Genomic DNA, 19791 nt, shown 5'->3' on the forward strand with positions numbered 1-19791 from the left:
TAATGTACAGCAAGTTACCCGTGAAAGGGTATCTTTGTCTTTTTCGGATAACCCTCTTCAGTTACTCGCAGTGATAGTTGTTTCAGAAGTGATTACATTTTGCACTTGGTTGTCCTTTGAAGAGCAAAAGAATACAGTGTGTGTTTTTTTTGTGTGTGTCTCAGGATTTGGAGTTGCAAATATGGAGGGAGCCTTGGTTTTCTCTTCCATGTCCTTTGTGCCGCGCTATGCCATGGCTAACCTGACCGTCTACATCCACGGAAGAGCTTTCAATCTGCTTGAGGTGAGTAGCTCGATCATATCTCATTGTTTTCATTCTGTGAGCAACTGAATATACGTTTTTGAGGGAGTCTTCTGCTTTTCCCCAATGCTCGGAAGCGTTGAATTACCGAGAGAGCATATCTGAGGACCAGGCGCTGTATGTGAATCAAATCAAATGGACAACGGGAAATCAAATTGCCTTGCTCTCCTCCACAGGTCGATCTTCGCGTGGAAAACATTGAACCTCTTCTGAAACACATTTTTGGCCACAAATCAACTTCTCCTGATGAGGAGCCTACAACTCGGGAGGAAGAGGAGGATGGAAAGAAGTCTGCGAGGAAGGAGAGAAGACGAAGAAAAGCAGGGGAAGGAAATAAAGGACAGATAAAGGAGCGGAGAAGGAGAAAAGCTGGGGAAAGAGACAGCTCTGGTTGTTCACCTAGTAACTACGGTTACCTCAGCCAGGCCAGGACTATGGTGAGACTTTCACAGCAATGTTTAACCAGTGCTACATTCATTAGCCTGTCTAAGCCTAGCTAGCCTATGAGCCAATTCTATTTTTGCACGTTTAAGTTAGAGAATTACATTAGGAGATGACCAACATCTGATGGTTTCAGTGTAGCCTAAATAATGGGTCACTTCCCTCCGATTGTAGATGTAAATAGCTTTTCAATGACCATGGATGATGATTGATGTTTTTATTGTAGTTCTCAGGAGGGAGACTGGAGGAGGCCAGACCACGTTGTTGGCTTGGTGTCAAAGTGTTTGGGAATGAGTTGAGCGTGGTGACCTGTGCTGACCTCTACTCTCAGATAAAGGAGCTGTCACTCAGTATGGCTGGGCTTGCCGTCAGACTGCTGAAGGTATGTGATTGTGACCTCTGACCTCTGCGATAGTGGTGCTGTGGGACTCATACTGGGTAGGACTCCATATGATAATCTCAGAGGAATGTAGTTTGATGAAATCCTTTGTAATATCTTTCTAGTCTGTTACCTTTAAGCAAATCTCATACACATTAGTTTCATGTTTTCCTCTTCTTGGTATAATATTGTATTGAGAAAGAATGGATGGGCTAATGTGGGTCCCCCCCCCCCATCAGGGTCAGGAGGTGCAGCTCCACCACAGGGCAGTGTTGATGACAGAGGAGTTGGTCCTGCCCTCTCTGTCAGGCTTACCCATTAGATTGGGCATCAACATGACCTCCCTCCTCTCCCTGCACCTCAAGGGCAGTGCCAACTACAGAGACTGGTCCCACTTCTCACTGGCAGGTCACATCAAGCCCAAGTAAGTTGGTATCCATTTTGGATCTGACGGCCTCTTCAGTTTCTTATCCCTGGTTCGTGTTTCACCAATGACTGTGTTTCAGCCAAACAGCGGTCACCACTTCGTGGCATACTAAGTATTTGAAATAGTAATGTCATTTTTGTGAAGATCTCTGTACTTTTTGCACACTCAGTTTCTTTCCCATATAATGGTATTTTTCTCTTCCCACAGTGCCTATGTGGGCCTGTCAGCCCGGATGGGGGTGGATGGTGGCCTGGGTCGGGCTGGGGTGGAGTGGGCCACAGAGCTCAGGACCTCCAGCAGTCTGGATGGGAGTGTGCATCTCCAGGAGGGCCACGGCCTGAGAGTGACCCTCAACACACCTGAAGACCTCATGGATATAGTCTCTCTCAGGTGAGAGGACCTGTGACTAGTGTTCTTGCTGAAAGAACACTGCTGTTATTTTACATTTTCATTTTTAGACAAGCACACACATTATCTTCAGTAAATGTAACTTTTCTAGTTGTATTCGTTGGTTAGGTAACTAGGTTGGGGCCAAAAGCACATTCCATTTAGCCAATTGAAATTCCAATTCAATGACTTGATTGATTTTCAATGTCTCCCTGCGTGCCAAAGCTCCAGAATGTACCATGTAAACGGAGACCACCGAGAGGAGATGAGAGGCTCCAAGAGTCGTGTGGAGAGGACCACCTGCACGCCAAAGACCTGTGAGTTCATCCCAGCAAAGCTCAAGGGCGGTATCTGAGGTCAAGTCTGGAAATGTCCAAGTCCTTACTGGAAATAATTGTGTGTAATTAGACTATTTGTGCAAAGATTCTAGTGTCATGCCGTATGTGGATGTAAAGTAAGTTCCTTTCGGATGAAACAACTAAACGATATTAGTTGATCTGAGACCAGTATTTATCGGCAATGCTTGCCTAGATTCTATCTTAAAGATGTCCAGTATTTTGTATATTGAAGTAAGAGGATGAGCAGCCATTTTGTCATTCTCTCCCAGGGTCTAAGATGGTGGGGTGGCAGCTGTGCTCCAATGTCTCCTACCCTTTATCCTCTACGGGGCTTACCTTCCTCCCTCCCGGCCCTGTGCACCTCTCCCTCAGGCTACTGAAGCTAGACAGAGGCCTTCATCAGTACCTACTAGAGGCAGCATACTCTCTGTTGACGCAGGTACTGTCAATCCAACCTATTAACCGGCTAAACGTCCTGCTCTGTTAAAAGATAATAACACTTTGTTAACCTTGGGCACGGGTGCCATGACAACTACACAGACCTGTGTTGTTCAAATAGTATTTGAGATTTCAATATGTGCTTTATTGAGCTTGCCTGGCACAATGGAACAAATGGAGTAGTCCCAAAAGTAGAAACCCAGCCTATCTGGCCCACTCAAATGCAAAATATTATTTGAACCCAGGTCTGCAATTACTATACATTATTCCACCACATTATTCCAACACATTATTACCAGAAATTATAGCATCTGTAATGGAAAGGCAATTCATATAAGTGATGAATGATCATGTTGTTCCTCTATGTTTCAGAGTGGCTCCTGGCTCCCCAGAGAGGCCTCCCTCCACCTCCTCCTGGCCACCCCCCAGTCCTCCATCCCCAGGGACATGTCTCTGGACTTGGCCCTCAGCCCCCACAGGCTGCTCCTCAAGATGACCCACCCACTTAAGACCCTCGCCATCCAGGGTAGAGAACTAGAGTCAGCGTATTTAAACAGATTATTGCTATTTCATCCTCTTCCAGGGTCAACCTTTGGGGAACAAGTTCAGCCCTGGGTTCAAGTAGTATTTGAAATATTTCAAGTACTTCAGCTTTGCTTGTTTGGCACAATCAAACTCGTAGAATGGTCGCAAAAGTGAAAATTATACCCATCTGGCAGGCTCAAGCAAACGATTAAAGTACGCAAAACATTTCCATTTCTATTTGAACCCAGTTCTGAACGAGATACAATGATCTTAAACTGACTTGACTTGCGATTGCAAAACTTGACACCAATGGGGTTGTTTTGTCAGGGCAACTTGACCAAGTGAGGAACATATGGACCGGTCAACTTGAGCTTCTGATAGACAACGTTCATCAGTATTACATCATGGTAAGGAGGAGGCTGGGAGATTTTGTTGTCATGTTTCAAGTTTTAATGTCATGGGCACAAGTGCAGTGAAATGCCTTGCAAGCTCTAAACCCAACAATGCAGGTATCAAAGTAAACAATGTGGTTGTCACTATCAATGTTTATATCACATGGTACATTTGGTTACCACAGGGACTGATTGACTCCCAGACCCTCCTCTCAGAGCAAAGGCTGCGTTATCATCTAGAGGCCAAAGTGGGTGCGGAAAGCCTTCCCATGATCCTCTCTGCTAATGTCACTCGTGGACTGGGCAGAAAGACCAGCCTGTCTGCCACTCTGGAGAACGTGTTCAGAGAAGCTGCCTCCTTCTCAGGTTATAGACTATTGAATACTTGATCCAATACTGTCTATTGAGTGTTTTATAAGCCTGTTACTGTAAAGTCATAGTAAAGCCATCGTTATTGGTTGGCTATCCACAGTGGTTTTGGAGACGAGGCTGGATGATGGGCGGAGACAGTACTCAGTGGAGGCGGAGCTCCTTCTGCCTGGAGTGGTGGGCAGCAGGATTCTAGGGCTGATGGAGCAGAAGGGCCCACTGTGGAGCTCTGCACTGAGGCTCAAATACGGCCTACGAGGTGAGTGGTACTTTGCCAGTGGTACTTTGCCGGTGGAGCTCCGGTCTGAAGCCACTATCTGTCACTTTGGGGTTTGCTGAACTTTGACCTTCCACAGAGGACTCCCGACACTTGCGTCAGGAGTGCCACACGTCCCAGAGCCTGAGGAGTGACAGGGAGCCCAACCAGACGTACCGCATGAGGGCTGAACACGAGTTCTACTGCTCTACCACAGCCCACATCAACCACAAGGTAACCATTGGTAACCGCAAGGACGTGTTTAATATCACACTGTGTTTTAGGTTTGTTCGAATTGCTACCTCATAGGCTTACAGTACCTGGTTGGGCAGGACTCAAATGTTTAGGCGCTTTCATTCATTATCTGTTGTTAATGGTGTTGCAAACATTATGCTCTGACCGAGCCATTGGAGCCATGCACCATCTACTCACTAGTTACTCTAGTTGTCAAAGGATAGGAATAGAATGGAATAGACTAGAATAGAATCCTTTCCTCTCACCATCCTATCCCTCTCTATTCTTCCAGGTGCAGCTGAGACACGAGGAGAGTCCCAGCCACACCAAGTCCAGTGTGGATGTGAGCTATGGGAAACACTGGGACGAGATCAACAACAAGCACCGCCTCCTCCTCAGCCAGTCCTTCAGGAACCAGTCCAGACACAACCTTACCAGCTATGCCCTGGAGGTACACACCACAGGTTTATCTCTATTGATCTACTATCTAGTACGTCTAGTTCTATGACTGTGGTATAGGATCTTGTGATATGATATCATCAGGCTTACCATAATGAATACAGCAAGTAACATACTGCATTGTTTGCGCCTTGGAGATAGAAATAGTGATAATAGAAGTTGTGCTATCTCTATCTATCGTATCTATCACCTCTTTTTCTCTACCTCAATCATCAGGGGACAATTTAACGCAATTAATGACAATTGAGAGTTTCTGCCATCTAGAGTAGTCGAGTGATAAATGCCTCGTGTTTTTGGTGTGTTTGTACTTTGAGATTATAAGCGGCTTGTCCTTGGGCATGGGCAGGTCTCTTATGTACATTCAGCAATAACAAACAAACTATGTAATTCACCACTATACAATATGCCACCCAATGTTTCCTCCAGTTCAGTCTGCAGGTCCCTGACAAGCGGCTGAACTACAAGACCCAGCTCATGCACTCTCACCTGAGGCAGAGGGGGGCCGAGAGCAGCACCCACCTCAAAGTGAACTACAACGACCAGATGCCTCTGGTGGCTGGACTACACTGGAAAGACACCTCCAAAGCCATGTTCAGAAACTGGGAAGGTAATGAAAGATTGAAGGGCATTATTTGCTGTCGTAAGCAATGTCATGTGTGTGTGTGTGTCTCTATGCGTGGCCGTCCGCATGTGTAACTGTGAGTGTGCTGTCTCCAGGTATGTTCAACATGGACACTCCCTGGCTCTACATGCACACCACGCACAAGCTGAGTCAGCCCCAGCGCCACACCTACCAGTTGACCTCTGAACTCACTGCCCGCAAGTGGCTGACTGTCCGTAGCCTCGTGCTGGAGGGCTATTACAGAGACAGAAGCAAGGACAGAGAGGCCCGCCTACACCTCTACACACCCGCTGTCACATACCTCAAAGTATGAAGCTTCCTGCTAGTCTTTGACATATTCAACAATGGCATTTATATCAAAGCAAGGGATACCTTACTGGACTGGCTACATCTCTAGACACAGTCATCAAGTTTGGGCCATACCTGTATTGACCCGTTCTTGTGGGAAAAGGTTCCATGCAGAACCCAATACCCTAAGAGCGCTTTCTGTGCCGGCTCTGTTGTGTTCCAGGCAGTTGGCTGGGTTATGGTGGCTAAACAGGGTCTGAAGGCCTCCTGCACCATCAGCTCTGTGTGGAGTCCTGCCCTGAGAGGAGACCTCTCCCTGGAGAACAGCAAGCAGGGCAGGACCCTGCAGCTGGCCTCCAGCTATGGCAAACACAACCTCAGCCTCACCGCAGGACTCACTACCCTGGACAAGGTAGGCGGAGAGGATGAAGTGTGAGGATTAGCATGTTCTAAAATGTGCACTGTGCGTACAGTAAGTCAGTAAAGCTCGATAGTGTCACATGCTAATTTGTTTTTGGCAGTTATCAACCATTCATATTTTTTTGGCAATCATTTGTTGATTTATGGTTGACGATTCAGGAGGGCAGAGGAGGCTGGTGGGCGGAGCTATAGGAGGACGGGCTCATTGTCTGGAATGGAATGGTATCAAACACATCAAACATACGGAAACCACATTTGACTCCGCTCCCTTTATTTCATTCCAGACATTACAATGAGGCCGTCCTCCTATAGCTCCTCCCACCAGCCTCCACCGAAGGAGGGGTGAGGCTTGAGGCTCAGGGTGTCCTAAAATGAACACCATATCACAGGGATTAAGTTAGCTAGTGTCATACAAGAAGATTTGACAGTCATCAAACACTCATATTTTTTAGCAATCTTTTTTTAAGCTACAGTTTTTTGGGGGCATGTCTAACATAGCATATCACCATGGCGTTATGACTCATTGCAGAATTTAAGGAAGAGGATGGTGATGATGAAGATGACCTTATCAGAGCCCAAACGCCCGTCTATGGAGTTGGAGTTAGAGGGTGGAGTGGAGGAGCTCAGGAAGGACAAACAGATTTATCAGAAGAGAGCGTTGCTACTCCTTCGGTATGTATCCACTTACTGGTGCTCTTTATGAGTGTGATTGAATATAACTTGATGATAAGAATGGTGATGAGGATGAAGAATGATGGTTAAATTGCATTGTAAATCCTGCCAAAAAAAATAAAGTTATATAATTCCCCCTCCCATCCCGTTAACAGACAGCCGTTCCAGAACTTTCTACAGAGCCTCCTTCTCCAGGAGACTTTCACCGTCGACCTCCACAAGGGCCTTTACATCCTGGAATCCAAAGCCCATCTCTATAGCAACAGAGAAATCATTCATACTCTCACCCTGGGATACCGGCAACCCAGTCCTTTTGTGAGTCCAGGACCACTTGTGTTTCTGGGCCCATATTCACAAAGGTCTCAGAGTAGAAGTGCTGATCTAGGATCAGGTCCTACTAATGTCAATATAATCATATGGTTATTCCTGACTTTGTAGTTATTTAAATGTATTTAGGTACACCTTCCCATTCTAAATCAACCAGTATTAATATTAATGACTTTAAATCATTTTGACCTTTATGATAACATTGTGTCACCAGTAGGAGTAGTAACACCAATGATGGTACCACCCATGAGAAATGTTAGGTTATTGAGGATTTCCTTAAGTGGAGGCCACAGATGGTCAAATGTAAGTGTAACAGTATAGCTTCCGTCCCTCTCCTCGCCTCAACCTGGGCTTGAACCAGGGACCCTATGCACACATCGACTGACACCCACGAAGCATCATTACCCATCGCGCCACAAAAGCCACGGCCCTTGCAAGGCAAGGGGAGCAACTACTCCAAGGCCTCAGAGCGAGTGACGTCACCGATTGGAACGCCATGAGCGAGCACCACCGCTAACTAGCTAGCCATTTCACATCAGTTACATAAGGTCATTAACCTTTTCAAAATGATTTACTAAAGTGATATGATGAATCATTTTGCTCACATTGTTATTTCCCTTCATTTAAATTGAGCAACACGAAAGTGACACTTTGGATTTAGACACCAAATGATCAACGGAATCCTCAATTTGAAGACATACTAAAAGGGTGTGATTAGCCAATCATTTTTATTGAACATATACCCCTCCCCCGGTAACAGTTTTCCACTGGAGGGAATGCTCGAGGAACTTGTTATAATTGATTTTCAAGGCGTTGACAACGATGACATAAAACTGAGGGACAGACATTATACTAGTAAAAAATAAGTATTTTAATAGCCTTCTTTGTTTCTATTGATTTATACAATATATTAAATCATTTTGTTCACGATCTAGCCTTAAATATTTTTATTTTTTTAAACTTTTTTTATTTTACTAGGCAAGTCAGTTAAGAACAAATTCTTATTTTCAATGACGGCCTAGGAACAGTGGGTTAACTGCCTGTTCAGGGGCAGAACAACAGATTTGTACCTTGTCAGCTCGGGGATTCGATCTTGCAACCCTTCGGTTACTTGTCCAACGCTCTAACCACTAGGCTACGCTGCCGCCCCAAATAACAAACACGGTCAGGTCCAAAATGATTGGCACTCATGATAAAGTTGAGCAGAAGAGACTGTATAAAATAAATCATACAAATACTGAGGTATATTGTATGCAAAAAAAATACATGAAAATTGGATCGAGGACTTTAAAACTGACCGCCCACAGAGGGTCCCCATGAATGGGGCCCTCGCTGATGAACTGACCCTGAACACAGGGGTGCGTCCCAGGGGTGTGTCCTTTCACCCTGGTTGTTCTCTATCTACACTAACGAGATGAAGAGCAGAGGAAACAATGTAAGCCTTCTTAAGTACACGGATGACGTGGCTCTGGTAGGAATCTTTTTAAAATATGCTACGTCAGATGGGGACTAAAACAGACCAACAACCTTCAAGAATGGTGCCCGGTCAAGTTTCCCCCACATCAATGTGGAAAAGACAAAGGCGCTGATCATCAATGGCAACAACTGTCCCCAATCACTCTCTCTGAACGACCAACCAGTAGAGGTGGTTGAGTGTTTTAAATACCTAGGGACATAAAATGATAACAGGCTGAGTTTTACAGAGAATGCAGAGTGTGTATTTTAAAAAGCAAGGCAACGTCTGTTCTTAATCAGGAAATTAAAGGGGTTTGGGGTCAACCAGGATGTTCCGGAGAGGGTGTACAGCAGCATGGTGGGGAGCATCCTCATCCTCAATATGACAGTCTGGTAATCTGAGTGTGAGGAGCAAAAGCAAACTGACCAGAATAGTAAGCACAGCCGGAAAAGTAATCGGTCGACCACAGGCACATTTGAGTAGTCTGTTCCACGAGGCAACCAGAAAGAAGACACTGGCTGTCGTTGGCGACCCCCCCCCCCCCCCCCATCTACACCCTCAGTTCGAGAGGCTTCCCTCTGGCCGGAGCTTCATAATGCCCATGGCCAAAAAGTACGTGTTCAAACATTCATTCGTTCCTTGTGCTGTTGGACTACTAAATGCAAGGTAAATTGTATCGGTATATCTTCTAATCCATCTAGTGCAGTTGAGACTGTGTTCGTTTGTGAGTGAATGTATTAATGTCCTCTATGCTGTTAGTGTATGCAACATGATGGACTGACTGGTTTAAATGTGTATGACGTGAGAAGGTATGTGTATGTGATTCTTTTAATGGAAGGTGATGCCAAAGCAATATGTCCTTCCTGGATGGACAATGAAGTTTTATTCTATTCTATTATTTTATACTAATATAATTTCTCAGACAACGAGATTTTGTTTACCAAGTAATATATTTTTAAAGATAGGGGTCAAAATGATTGGCTCCCCCGTTTCAATATCTTGAGATGAGATGAGAGAACACATTGGGAGGCTTCTTGTACCATTCTTCCATACAGAATTTCCCCAGATCCTTGATGTCCTTCGTTTGTGCTTACAGTCTACCCTCTTTAATTCGAACCGCATGTTTTCAATGGAGGGTCATGTCCGGAGACTTGCTGAAATGTTGATCATGTGGTCAGTTGACTTACGGCTGGCTTAGATTCAGCCTCCTGACAGAGGCAACTAAAATGTCCTGGTACTGGGTAAAGTTCATAATGCCGTTGACCTTAGCAAGGGCCCCAGGACCAGTGGATGCAAAATATTGAAACAGGTGTGCCAATAATCTTGACCCCTATCTTTTTGAGAATTTTGTTCTATTACTTGTTAAATAAAATATATTTCTCTGAGTAATTGTATTAGCACAAAATAACATAATTTCCCCTCTTTTGGGGGGAATACAATGTAGCTGTAAGGATCGACGCTGGTAGAGACGAGAAGCAGGTACAGGGAGTGAACATATAATTATCAACGGACATGGAACAGGACTGGATAGCGTCTGGCCATTAAACACATAATGACATTAATGCAGATACAGGGAACAGACGGGGGAGCAGACAGTTATAGACGGGACAATCGACAAAGGGAAGGAGTCCATGTGAGTCCAAAGAGCGCTGCTGCGCGTAATGATGGTGACAGGTGCGCGTAATGAAGGGCAACCCGGTGCCCTCAAGCGCCAGAGAGGGAGAGCGGGAGCAGGTGTGACAGGCGCTCGGTATTTGCATGATTTATTTTATACAGTCTTTCTTGCTCATCTTTATCAAATGTGCAAATAATTGACTGACTGACTGTAGATATCTCTAAATCCCCAAAATATCACTATAACTCTACACATCACTACTGGGACAAGCCAATTTGCCTACCCTAACAACTGCATCAACATAAAGTGTTGCAGTATAACCAACTTGGATTATTGTCATTGGTATACAGTTCAATACAAAACAGAAACATGTATGATGTGTAACTAGTTGCTATTTTAAAGTGCTTTTTCATGGTTGCAAAGGCAAGGGACGCAAAATGCCGCCGCAATTCAAGAACGACCCTTATTCACTATGATCTAAAAATCTAAACCGATTCTGGATCAGCACCCCTAGTCCGATACGCTCTTTGAATACAAGCCCTGAATTGCTATAGGAGAGGTTAATACAACAGTCATTAGTCAATCTTTCTCAGTGATGTTGTCTTCTATTGGTATCTTCTATTGGTATCTTCTATTTGTATCTTCTGCAGGTGTGTTCCTCCTTGACCCACCCGTTCGGCTATGACGTCATCCCTCCAGACTCTGAAGTGTGTGTCACAATGTTTAGCAATCAGGTAGGGTGATTGATACCCATCACATTTCAAGACATCAACACAAAACCTCTGGTACAGTCTGTTTTGATAAAAACAATGGTACGTTTAATGACAAAATTGAATTTCAGTCTAAAAAAAACAGGCTTGTAGCAGAGCACATGTGGAGAATGAGTTGGTAGCACTGTACTTGAGTCCAATTTTATGTCTGCTATACCCATAGAGATCCTGTGGGTGAAAAAGTTCTCTATAAAATCCTATGGCCGCCATATTTCTCTACAGACGCAGAGAGAGGTGCGAGGGAGTGTTCGGATCGGGAAGAAGGACAGACTGACGTTCCTTGGACAAATTCAGTTGAACCCCTCAAATTTACCTCAGCATAGGGTCAAAGTTCGAGCCAACCTCACCCACCTACTCCAGGTAAGGTAGATTCTATAAGAGGGACATAAAATAATATAAAGAGTATAATATATAATTATAATATAATATACAGTACCAGTCAAAGTTTGGACACAGTTTGGACAGTCAAAGTTTGTAGAATAATAGTGAAGACATCGACACTATGAAATAACATATATGGAATCAGGTAGTAACCAAAAAAGTGTTAAACAAATCAAAATATATTTTATATTCTTCAAATTAGCCACCCTTTTGACTTGATGACAACTTGGTTACTACATGATTCCATATGTGTTATTTCAAAGTTTTGATGTCTTAACAATTATTCTACAATGTAGATAAAATAGTAAATAAAATAAAGAAAAACCCTTGAATGAGTAGGTGTGTCCAAACGTTTGACTGGTACTGTATTCCATTGAGCAGTGTTATTAAGGGCTCTATTTTAAAAAGGCTAGGTTTTGATGAATAAAGAAGTTGTGGGTGTGTCCAGGCTTGGCCCCTCACTGGCCAATCAGAACGTGCTCCATTGCGAAATATGTGGTTGCTTCAACTGTCTTTTATGTATTGCTGTGGAATCAACTCCAATTTCAATTTTAGTCTGTTATAGTTTGTTAAATAGCTTACAGAAACGAAATAACAAAATGTAGACCTATCTTTGTGAAATAGTCCACAATGTTCTAAGTAATTGCATGGCTTCAATAGCATTCACACTGATATAGGGTCCAGGCCTACTGTAAATTGCATTATGGCTGAGCATGGACATGCCAGACATGGTCAATAAGCAAGATTAAAGTAATTATTGATAAGCCCTAAAAAGAGAATGAATAATTCTAATGAAATGCTAAACAACAACAACAACAACTTGGCTATGTCACACCCTTTTTTAAAAATTATTGTGGGGGGGGGTCATGTAGTGGATCTTGAAGGAGTTCCCACATATGCTGAGCACTTGTTGCCTGCTTGTTCTTCACCCTGTGGTCCAACTCATCCCAAACCATCTCAATTGGGTTGAGGTCGGGTGATTGTGGAGGCCAGGCCATCTGATGCAGCACTCCATCACACTCCTTCTTGGTCAAATAGCCCTTGGGTCATTGTCCTGTTGAAGAAAAAAATGATAGTCCCACTAAGCTCAAACTAGATGGGATGGTGTATTTCTGCGGAATGCTGTGGTAGCCATGCTGGTTAAGTGTGCCTTGAATTCTAAATAAATCACAGACAGTGTCACCAGCAAAGCACCCCCACACCATCGCACCTCCTCCTCCATGCTTCACGGTGGGAACCACACATACAGAGATCATCCGTTCACCTACTCTGCGTCTCACGAAGACACAGCGGTTGGAAGCAAAAGTCTCAAATATGAACTCATTAGACCAAAGGACTGATCTCCACTGTTCTAATGTCCATTGTTCGTGTTTCTTGGCCAAAGCAAGAATCTTCTTCTTATTGGTGTCCTTAAGTAGTGGTTTCTTTGCAGCAATTCGACCACCTGAAATATTTCCACCCCACCAGTTTTCACATGACGAAATTGCAAACGAATGTCTTTTGACACGAGTGCCGCCTTAACACCAGCCCAAAATAGAGCCCCATACAGAGCATTCTGAAAGGAAGGGAGACAAGGAGAGGAAAAAACTATTGTGATGGACCCATGACTTTCATAGCTATTTCAGTTGAAGCTCCCTTCGTCGGCCATACTGGAAGGAGATGTGTCCTGGAATCCTAACAATAACAGCGTGTTTGATTACCTAGTGAGAGGCAAAGTAGGAATCAACCGGCAGAAGTGTCAGGTAAGAGTAACTACTCATTCACAACTTAAATCAAAAATATTGCTTATTTATGATTACAGCACTTATCAATCATTAACCATGTGTTTTTTTTCTCTCCATCAGTTTTCTGCTCATCTGAATGGCTCATCAGACAGAATTGGTCTGTATTCCTCGCTCACACATCCCTTCCAATCCAAGATCCTTAAAACATTGGAGGTGGGTTGCTAATGTCTCTTTTTTGTTTTGGGGTCAGCGTATCTCGTGGTTTCTAATGGGTTTACTTTTTTGAATTCTCCAGGCCCGGCTCACTGCATCCACTTCTATGGTGGACGGCAGAGTGAGCAGCTCTCTGTGTGTGAGGGCTGATGGGAAGGACAGAGCCCTGCTGGAGGCCCAGCTCTCCCACTCCCTACAGAGAGACACCAGAGCCCTGAGTCTACATCTGACCCTGCTCCAGACTCTATTACCTACTACAGCCACTCAGCTGCACCTCAACATGTCTGCCAACATGTCCTCAGATAGGTGAGTGCATTCTCACAAAATCAAATCAAATGTTATTGGCCACATACACATGGTTAACAGATGTTACTGCAGGTAACATCGGAGCTTGTGCTTCTAGCTCCGACAGTGCAGTAATATCTAACAATATATACCTAATACACACAAATCTAAGTATAGGAATGGAATTAAGAATATATAAATACTAGTCTATCAAGTAGCTACATACAGTGTGTACTTGGGACAGGTCTGTCTGTCTTAGCCACAGTTTTGCTGTATCCCTCCGCATGCTTTCTCACTCTGTATCCTAATTGTAATCGTTCGTAGTACCTCCATACCTTCTCATCTCTCCCTGTCTATCTCCTTCCAGATTCTCCATGCATGGTGCCTATGACCAGGGAGGGGAGGTCCTGCAGGCCCAGGCGGCTGGCTCATTGGAGCACTCCCCTGGTTCCCCGTGGCTCCGGATGGCTGTCAACGGCTGCCTGAGTCACTCCTTACCCAGCCTCACTGCTCTGCCTCCTGCCCTGAGTCTGGAAGGAGCCCTGGGGCAGTCAGACTGGCTCACTGAAGGTATGGATCTATTTGACATAAGAAGTGATTGAGACTCATTCATCTGGTCTTGTCTCGAGAAGTGCCATGGCGAACCCAGGTTTGTGTATTTTCCATGTTAATGCTGTATAAATGTTGAAACACGCACGCACACACACACACACACACACACACACACACACACACACACACACACACACACACACACACACACACACACACACACACACACACACACACACACACACACACACACACACACACACACACACACACACACACACACACACACACACACACACACACACACACACACACACACACACACAAACGTGTTATTCAGTACTATGAAGTGTACATGTGTGTTGCAGGGCAGCTGAGAGTGACAGTGAGTAAGGCTGTGTACAGTGTGGAGCTGAGTCATCAACAGGACCAAGGAGACACCTGGGAGGAAGAGGATGGCATGCTGGGGAAAGAGCCTGACGCGGCCAGTGATTGGTTGTGCGCTCGGGCAGGGGAGGAGTCTCTGTGTGTGAATGTGAGCCGCCGATTGGGCAGTCAGGCGAGGGGTGGAGTCAACGCCCAGCTCTCTCACTCCTCCCGCTGGCTCCACACTGCAGGTGACCCCCTCCATCTGTCACATACTACAGTTACTTTGAGCCTCTACTCCCCCATCCCCTCTTCCCTCTCCTCAGATGTCCTCCTTCTATGCTCCTTTCTCCTCCACACTTTCTGTCTCCTTAGATATCCTCAATTAATATGATAATATGAAACTGTGATCTGTTGTAAAAAATAATGTGTCACATGCCCTGTTTATCATAAGTCTTACATACCCTTTCAAGTATTGGTAAATGACAGAAATCCGCACACATACATTGTGTACCATTGTCTGTCACCAATGTTTTAGGTATACCAGGTAACAGCAGTGCCCAGGTGAGCTGGACCCAGGAGGAGGGCAGGCTCTCAGTGCTGGCAGAACTACAGACCGGAGCTCATGGCCTGAAGGCTGAGTTTGAGAGGGCCAGGACTGGTGGGGCCTCCCCACGATGGGAGCTCCAAACCAGGGTACAGCACCAAAGCAAGGTCCTGGTCCAAAGAGGCCTGCCTAGCTCCATCCAGGCTACAGGGCACTATCAGGTGCAGCTTCATCCTCTTCTTCCTCATCCTTTCTCTTCTTTCTTGCTACTCTATTGTTGTTAAGAATGCTGCGTTGAACTTGATTTTGGACATACTCCTGGAGATAACCTATCAAGATATTGAAGAAGATGTATCAATGATGCTTCAAGCTAAGGCTTTTATAAATATAAGAATATAAATTAATTTGATTGTCAGGTTTCAAGCCATGAAAGACATTCATAATTCAGTCTTTACTTCTATGTATTGCAGTATTTTCAGTTTAATATTTACTGAGCGAAATTATTTTCATGACCTCTGACTGTAGGAGGAGACAGAGCGTTTGAGTGCAGGGCTGGCCATAGCAGTTGACGAACAGAAGAAGGTGGACGTCCTAGTGGAAGCCGGCAAGGGGAACACCGCCGCCAACCTGACTGTGTCTCTATTGCACCACCTGAGGCAACTCAAAGGAATGATACCTACATCATTGCAGGTGACTAACACATTTGAACATTGGAAAATCGCTCAAAAACACATTTACAACAAGACTCTGATATCACAGTTGTTTTCACTCCAAAGAAGAATAGGAACCGTGCGCTCCAACTCATGTGCCATACTGTCTGTGTTAAATTCCTCCACCTTCTCCCACTGCTCCCCCTTTAATAAACAAACTGTGTCGACGGGGGTCTCTGTTTTCACAGATGAGCTGCACGGGGTACGCCACCAACAGTGCCGCTAATGACCGCCTCTCGGCCCAGTGCTCCGGAAGCGTCGCCGGTCGAACTGTGGAGGTACGCGCCTTTCGCTCCGAGAGACCACACAGCAGCAGGCTCTGCTACGGCCTAGTGTTAGCCTACCCTAGCATCACCGCACAGGCCAAAGGCTGCTACAGCCCCATGGGTCAGGCCGAGCTCAGGGCTAACCTCACCCACTCCTCCCGGCTACTGCAGCTCTCCCTGGGGCTACCCTCCAACTCTAGCCTCAGGCTTCTGCTCCGGCCTGGGCCTAAGCGATGGGGCCTGGCGTTCGGGTCGGTGGTTGGCCCCTGGAGGGTGGACCTTAGTGGGGGGCTGAGGCAGGAGGCGGCAGGGCTCTATGCATGGCACGGCCTGCTTGAGTATGGGACTCCTCATGTCACACACAAGGCCGAGGTTAGAGGTCGTGTTAGGGCAGAGCGGTGGTGTTACCTCTGGGTGGAAGTGAGCGGGGTGTGTGACTCGGTCAGATCCAGCCTGGTGGTGTCGACACAGTGCGGGGGAGAGGTGCGGGTGGCCTGGGTGCGGATCACTGAAGGGGAAGGGGCACTAGCACCAAGCAGGACATCTATGACCATAATAGGAAGCGCTGTGAAAGACGGCCTCAGGGGTACTGTGGATCTTGAAAACAACCAGGATTCTCTCCACTGCCTGTTATCCTTGCTACTGAGAGAAAGCCAGGCTGAGCTGGGCTGGACCCTCCACCACCAATGGGCGACTCTCTCCGCCTCATCCATCCCAGAAAGTGTTGACCTGCACGGGTCAGCCCAGCTCCGACACGCCTCCCTCTCCGGGAACGCCCGGGTTTCCTTGGACGCCCACTCGGCCAACCTGGACGTCACGGCAACTTGGGAGCCCCTCGGCCAATCCCCAAACGCCGCCCTCAGGGCCGTCCTCCAACATGACCTTGCCACCCTAAAGCATGCTGGGATACCAGAGGACGCCACCCTGAGCGTGTTTGCGGGGCCCACTCAGGCACAGGTGGAGCTGGAGAGTGATACGTGTTCCATCCTGACCCACGGGACTAGTCTACATAGAGGGGAACACAGAAGGACATGGACCCTGGTTGTCCGTCAGCGCTGTAAACTACTTAAGGTAGAGACATAGAAATATAATTACTAGAACGGGCATACCCATTCTAATCAATGTCATTCTATTTCTATGAGTAGAGCGGGTGGAAACATGGCGGGAACAGGAAATCAATCAATCAAATTGATTTTTACAAGTGACCTCAAACATGTTTCCCAGCAACAGAAAGCAGGAAGTGAGGAATCTTCACCAGAAAGATGAGCCTCTGCATTCCTTTACAGCATGGCATATCGCTGACACATGGGGTAATGCTGTCTCACATTTAGAACCCAGGTCCAATCAAATCAAATCACATTTTATTTGTCACATGCGCCCGAATACAGCAGGTGTAGGCCGACCATACTGTGAAATGCTTACTTACAAGCCCTTAATCAACAATGCAGTTCAAGAAATAGTTAAGAAAATACTTACTGAATAAACTAAAGTAAAAATCTAATCAAAAGTAACACAATAAGATAACAATAGCGAGGCTATGTACAGGTGTGGGATGTTGTTGATGATGTGTCAGCTCATATGTATCTTTTATAATTATTTGATTTCAGCACAAAAACTCACACAAAATTAGACAGCCTGTATGCTATTGCAAATTTGACTGTCTTATTTAGCCATGAAGTGCTTTGAAAGGCTGGTAATAGCTCACATCAACACCATTATCCCAGAAACCCAAGACCCACTCCAATTGCATACCGCCCCAACAGATCCACAGAGGATGCAATCTCTATTGCACTCCACACTGCCCTTTCCCACCTGGACAAAAGGAACACCTACGTGAGAATGCTATTCATTGACTACAGCTCAGCGTTCAACACCATAGTACCCTCAAAGCTCATCACTAAGCTAAGGACCCTGGGACTAAACACCTCCCTCTGCAATTGGATCCTGGACTTCCTGACGGGCCGCCCCCAGGTGGTAAGGATAGGTAGCAACACATCTGCCACGCTCATCCTCAACACTGGAGCCCCCCAGGGGTGTGTGCTCAGTCCCCTCCTGTACTCCCTGTTCACCCACGACTGCATGGCCAGGCACGACTCCAACACCATCATTAAGTTTGCAGATGACACAACAGTGGTAGGCCTGATCACCGACAACGACGAGACAGCCTATAGGGAGGAGGTCAGAGACCTTGCCGGGTGGTGCCAGAATAACAACCTATCCCTCAACGTAACCAAGACTAAGGTGATGATTGTGGACTGCAGGAAAAGGAGGACCGAGCACGCCCCATTCTCATTGACGGGGCTGTAGTGGAGCAGGTTGAGAGCTTCAAGTTCCTTGGTGTCCACATCAACAACAAACTGGAATGGTCCTAACACAACAAGACAGTCGTGAAGAGGGCACGACAAAGCCTATTTCCCCTCAGGAAACTAAAAAGATTTGGCATGGGTCCTCAGATCCTCAAAAGGTTCTACAGCTGCAACATCAAGAGCATCCTGACTGCTTACATCACTGCCTGGTATGGCAACTGCTCGGCCTCTGACCGCAAGACACTACAGAGGGTAGTGCGTAAGGCCCAGTACATCACTGGGGCCAAGCTTCCTGCCATCCAGGACCTCTACACCAGGCGGTTTCAGAGGAAGGCACTACAAATTGTCAAAGACCCCAGCCACCCCAGTCATAGACTGTTCTCTCTACTACCGCATAGCAAGCGGTACCGGAGTGCCAAGTCTAGGACAAAAAGGCTTCTCAACAGTTTTTACCCCCAAGCCCTAAGACTCCTGAACAGGTAATCAAATGGCTACCCACACTACTGTATGTAGCCTCGCTACTGTTATTTTCCACTGTCTTTTTACTGTTGTTTTTATTTCTTTACTTACCTATTGTTCACCTAATACCTTTTTTGCACTATTGGTTAGAGCCTGTAAGTAAGCATTTCACTGTCACACCTGTTCTATTCGGCGCACGTGTCAAATAAACTTTGATTTGATTTGATATATTGGTTGTTGTTGCTGACTTTTGGTTTCTCCTCCACAGACTCTCCTCCCTCCGTACTTCTCAGTGAACGGCTCCTTGGTCCGCTCCGGCTGCACCACGCACCTGGACACACACCTCCACACCGGGGGAGAGGAGAGGGGGGCCGCCAGCCTGGCCTTATCCTCCTGCCTCCCCCAGCTCAGCATCAGGAGCTCCATCCGTCACTCCCTGGCGGGGCTCCATGCCCTGGGCCTCCCCCCTCGCAGTGCCCTGGTCATCTCGACTGGTGAACGCCGTGGGGTAGGGGTGGAGCTGGAGCTGGGGCAGTGCCGGATCAGGGCTGATTCGGGGGAGAATAAGGCTAACTGGGTCGTCAATGTGACCTACTACTGCCCAGAACTACAGGTAAAGCACACACTGGCCAGGAGAGCACAAACAAATCTGATTCCGCTTACCGATCAGTGGAATCTGATGTGTTAATGCTGGGCTAAGTTCCATTAATATGCCATTTAGCAGACGCTTTTATCCAAAGCGACTTACAGTCATGTGTGCATACATTCTATGTATGGGTGGTCCCGGGTATCGTTTCTGCCTTGGCCAGCTTTTGGGCAAATGGGAAACCTAGTCAGTTGCACAACGGAATGCTGCCTTAATCAAC

General features: G+C 46.2%; 1 protein-coding gene across 3 annotated transcripts in view; it reads left to right on the forward strand.

Annotated features, from left to right (window-relative positions):
- LOC124010189 overlaps positions 1 to 19791 on the forward strand; it is a 70301-nt gene that overhangs the window by 24176 nt on the left and 26334 nt on the right. For 2 of the 3 annotated variants that reach the window (XM_046322589.1, XM_046322591.1), the window contains exons 15-43: positions 165 to 283; positions 478 to 738; positions 969 to 1124; positions 1361 to 1545; positions 1756 to 1938; positions 2161 to 2252; positions 2543 to 2712; positions 3084 to 3237; positions 3564 to 3643; positions 3814 to 3994; positions 4101 to 4256; positions 4354 to 4487; positions 4780 to 4938; positions 5373 to 5553; positions 5664 to 5875; positions 6080 to 6268; positions 6806 to 6948; positions 7104 to 7263; positions 10997 to 11080; positions 11339 to 11476; positions 13114 to 13239; positions 13342 to 13434; positions 13517 to 13740; positions 14087 to 14289; positions 14640 to 14888; positions 15176 to 15405; positions 15710 to 15874; positions 16083 to 16172; positions 19194 to 19538. In XM_046322589.1, the coding sequence (XP_046178545.1) occupies positions 165 to 283; positions 478 to 738; positions 969 to 1124; positions 1361 to 1545; positions 1756 to 1938; positions 2161 to 2252; positions 2543 to 2712; positions 3084 to 3237; positions 3564 to 3643; positions 3814 to 3994; positions 4101 to 4256; positions 4354 to 4487; positions 4780 to 4938; positions 5373 to 5553; positions 5664 to 5875; positions 6080 to 6268; positions 6806 to 6948; positions 7104 to 7263; positions 10997 to 11080; positions 11339 to 11476; positions 13114 to 13239; positions 13342 to 13434; positions 13517 to 13740; positions 14087 to 14289; positions 14640 to 14888; positions 15176 to 15405; positions 15710 to 15874; positions 16083 to 16172; positions 19194 to 19538 (4862 nt within the window). The remainder of the gene's footprint in view (positions 1 to 164; positions 284 to 477; positions 739 to 968; positions 1125 to 1360; positions 1546 to 1755; positions 1939 to 2160; positions 2253 to 2542; positions 2713 to 3083; positions 3238 to 3563; positions 3644 to 3813; positions 3995 to 4100; positions 4257 to 4353; positions 4488 to 4779; positions 4939 to 5372; positions 5554 to 5663; positions 5876 to 6079; positions 6269 to 6805; positions 6949 to 7103; positions 7264 to 10996; positions 11081 to 11338; positions 11477 to 13113; positions 13240 to 13341; positions 13435 to 13516; positions 13741 to 14086; positions 14290 to 14639; positions 14889 to 15175; positions 15406 to 15709; positions 15875 to 16082; positions 16173 to 19193; positions 19539 to 19791) is intronic. The other variant, XM_046322590.1, reaches the window with a different exon arrangement.

Source organism: Oncorhynchus gorbuscha, linkage group LG22 (genome assembly GCF_021184085.1).
Source record: "Oncorhynchus gorbuscha isolate QuinsamMale2020 ecotype Even-year linkage group LG22, OgorEven_v1.0, whole genome shotgun sequence".
Classification (NCBI taxonomy): Eukaryota; Metazoa; Chordata; class Actinopteri; order Salmoniformes; family Salmonidae; genus Oncorhynchus; species Oncorhynchus gorbuscha.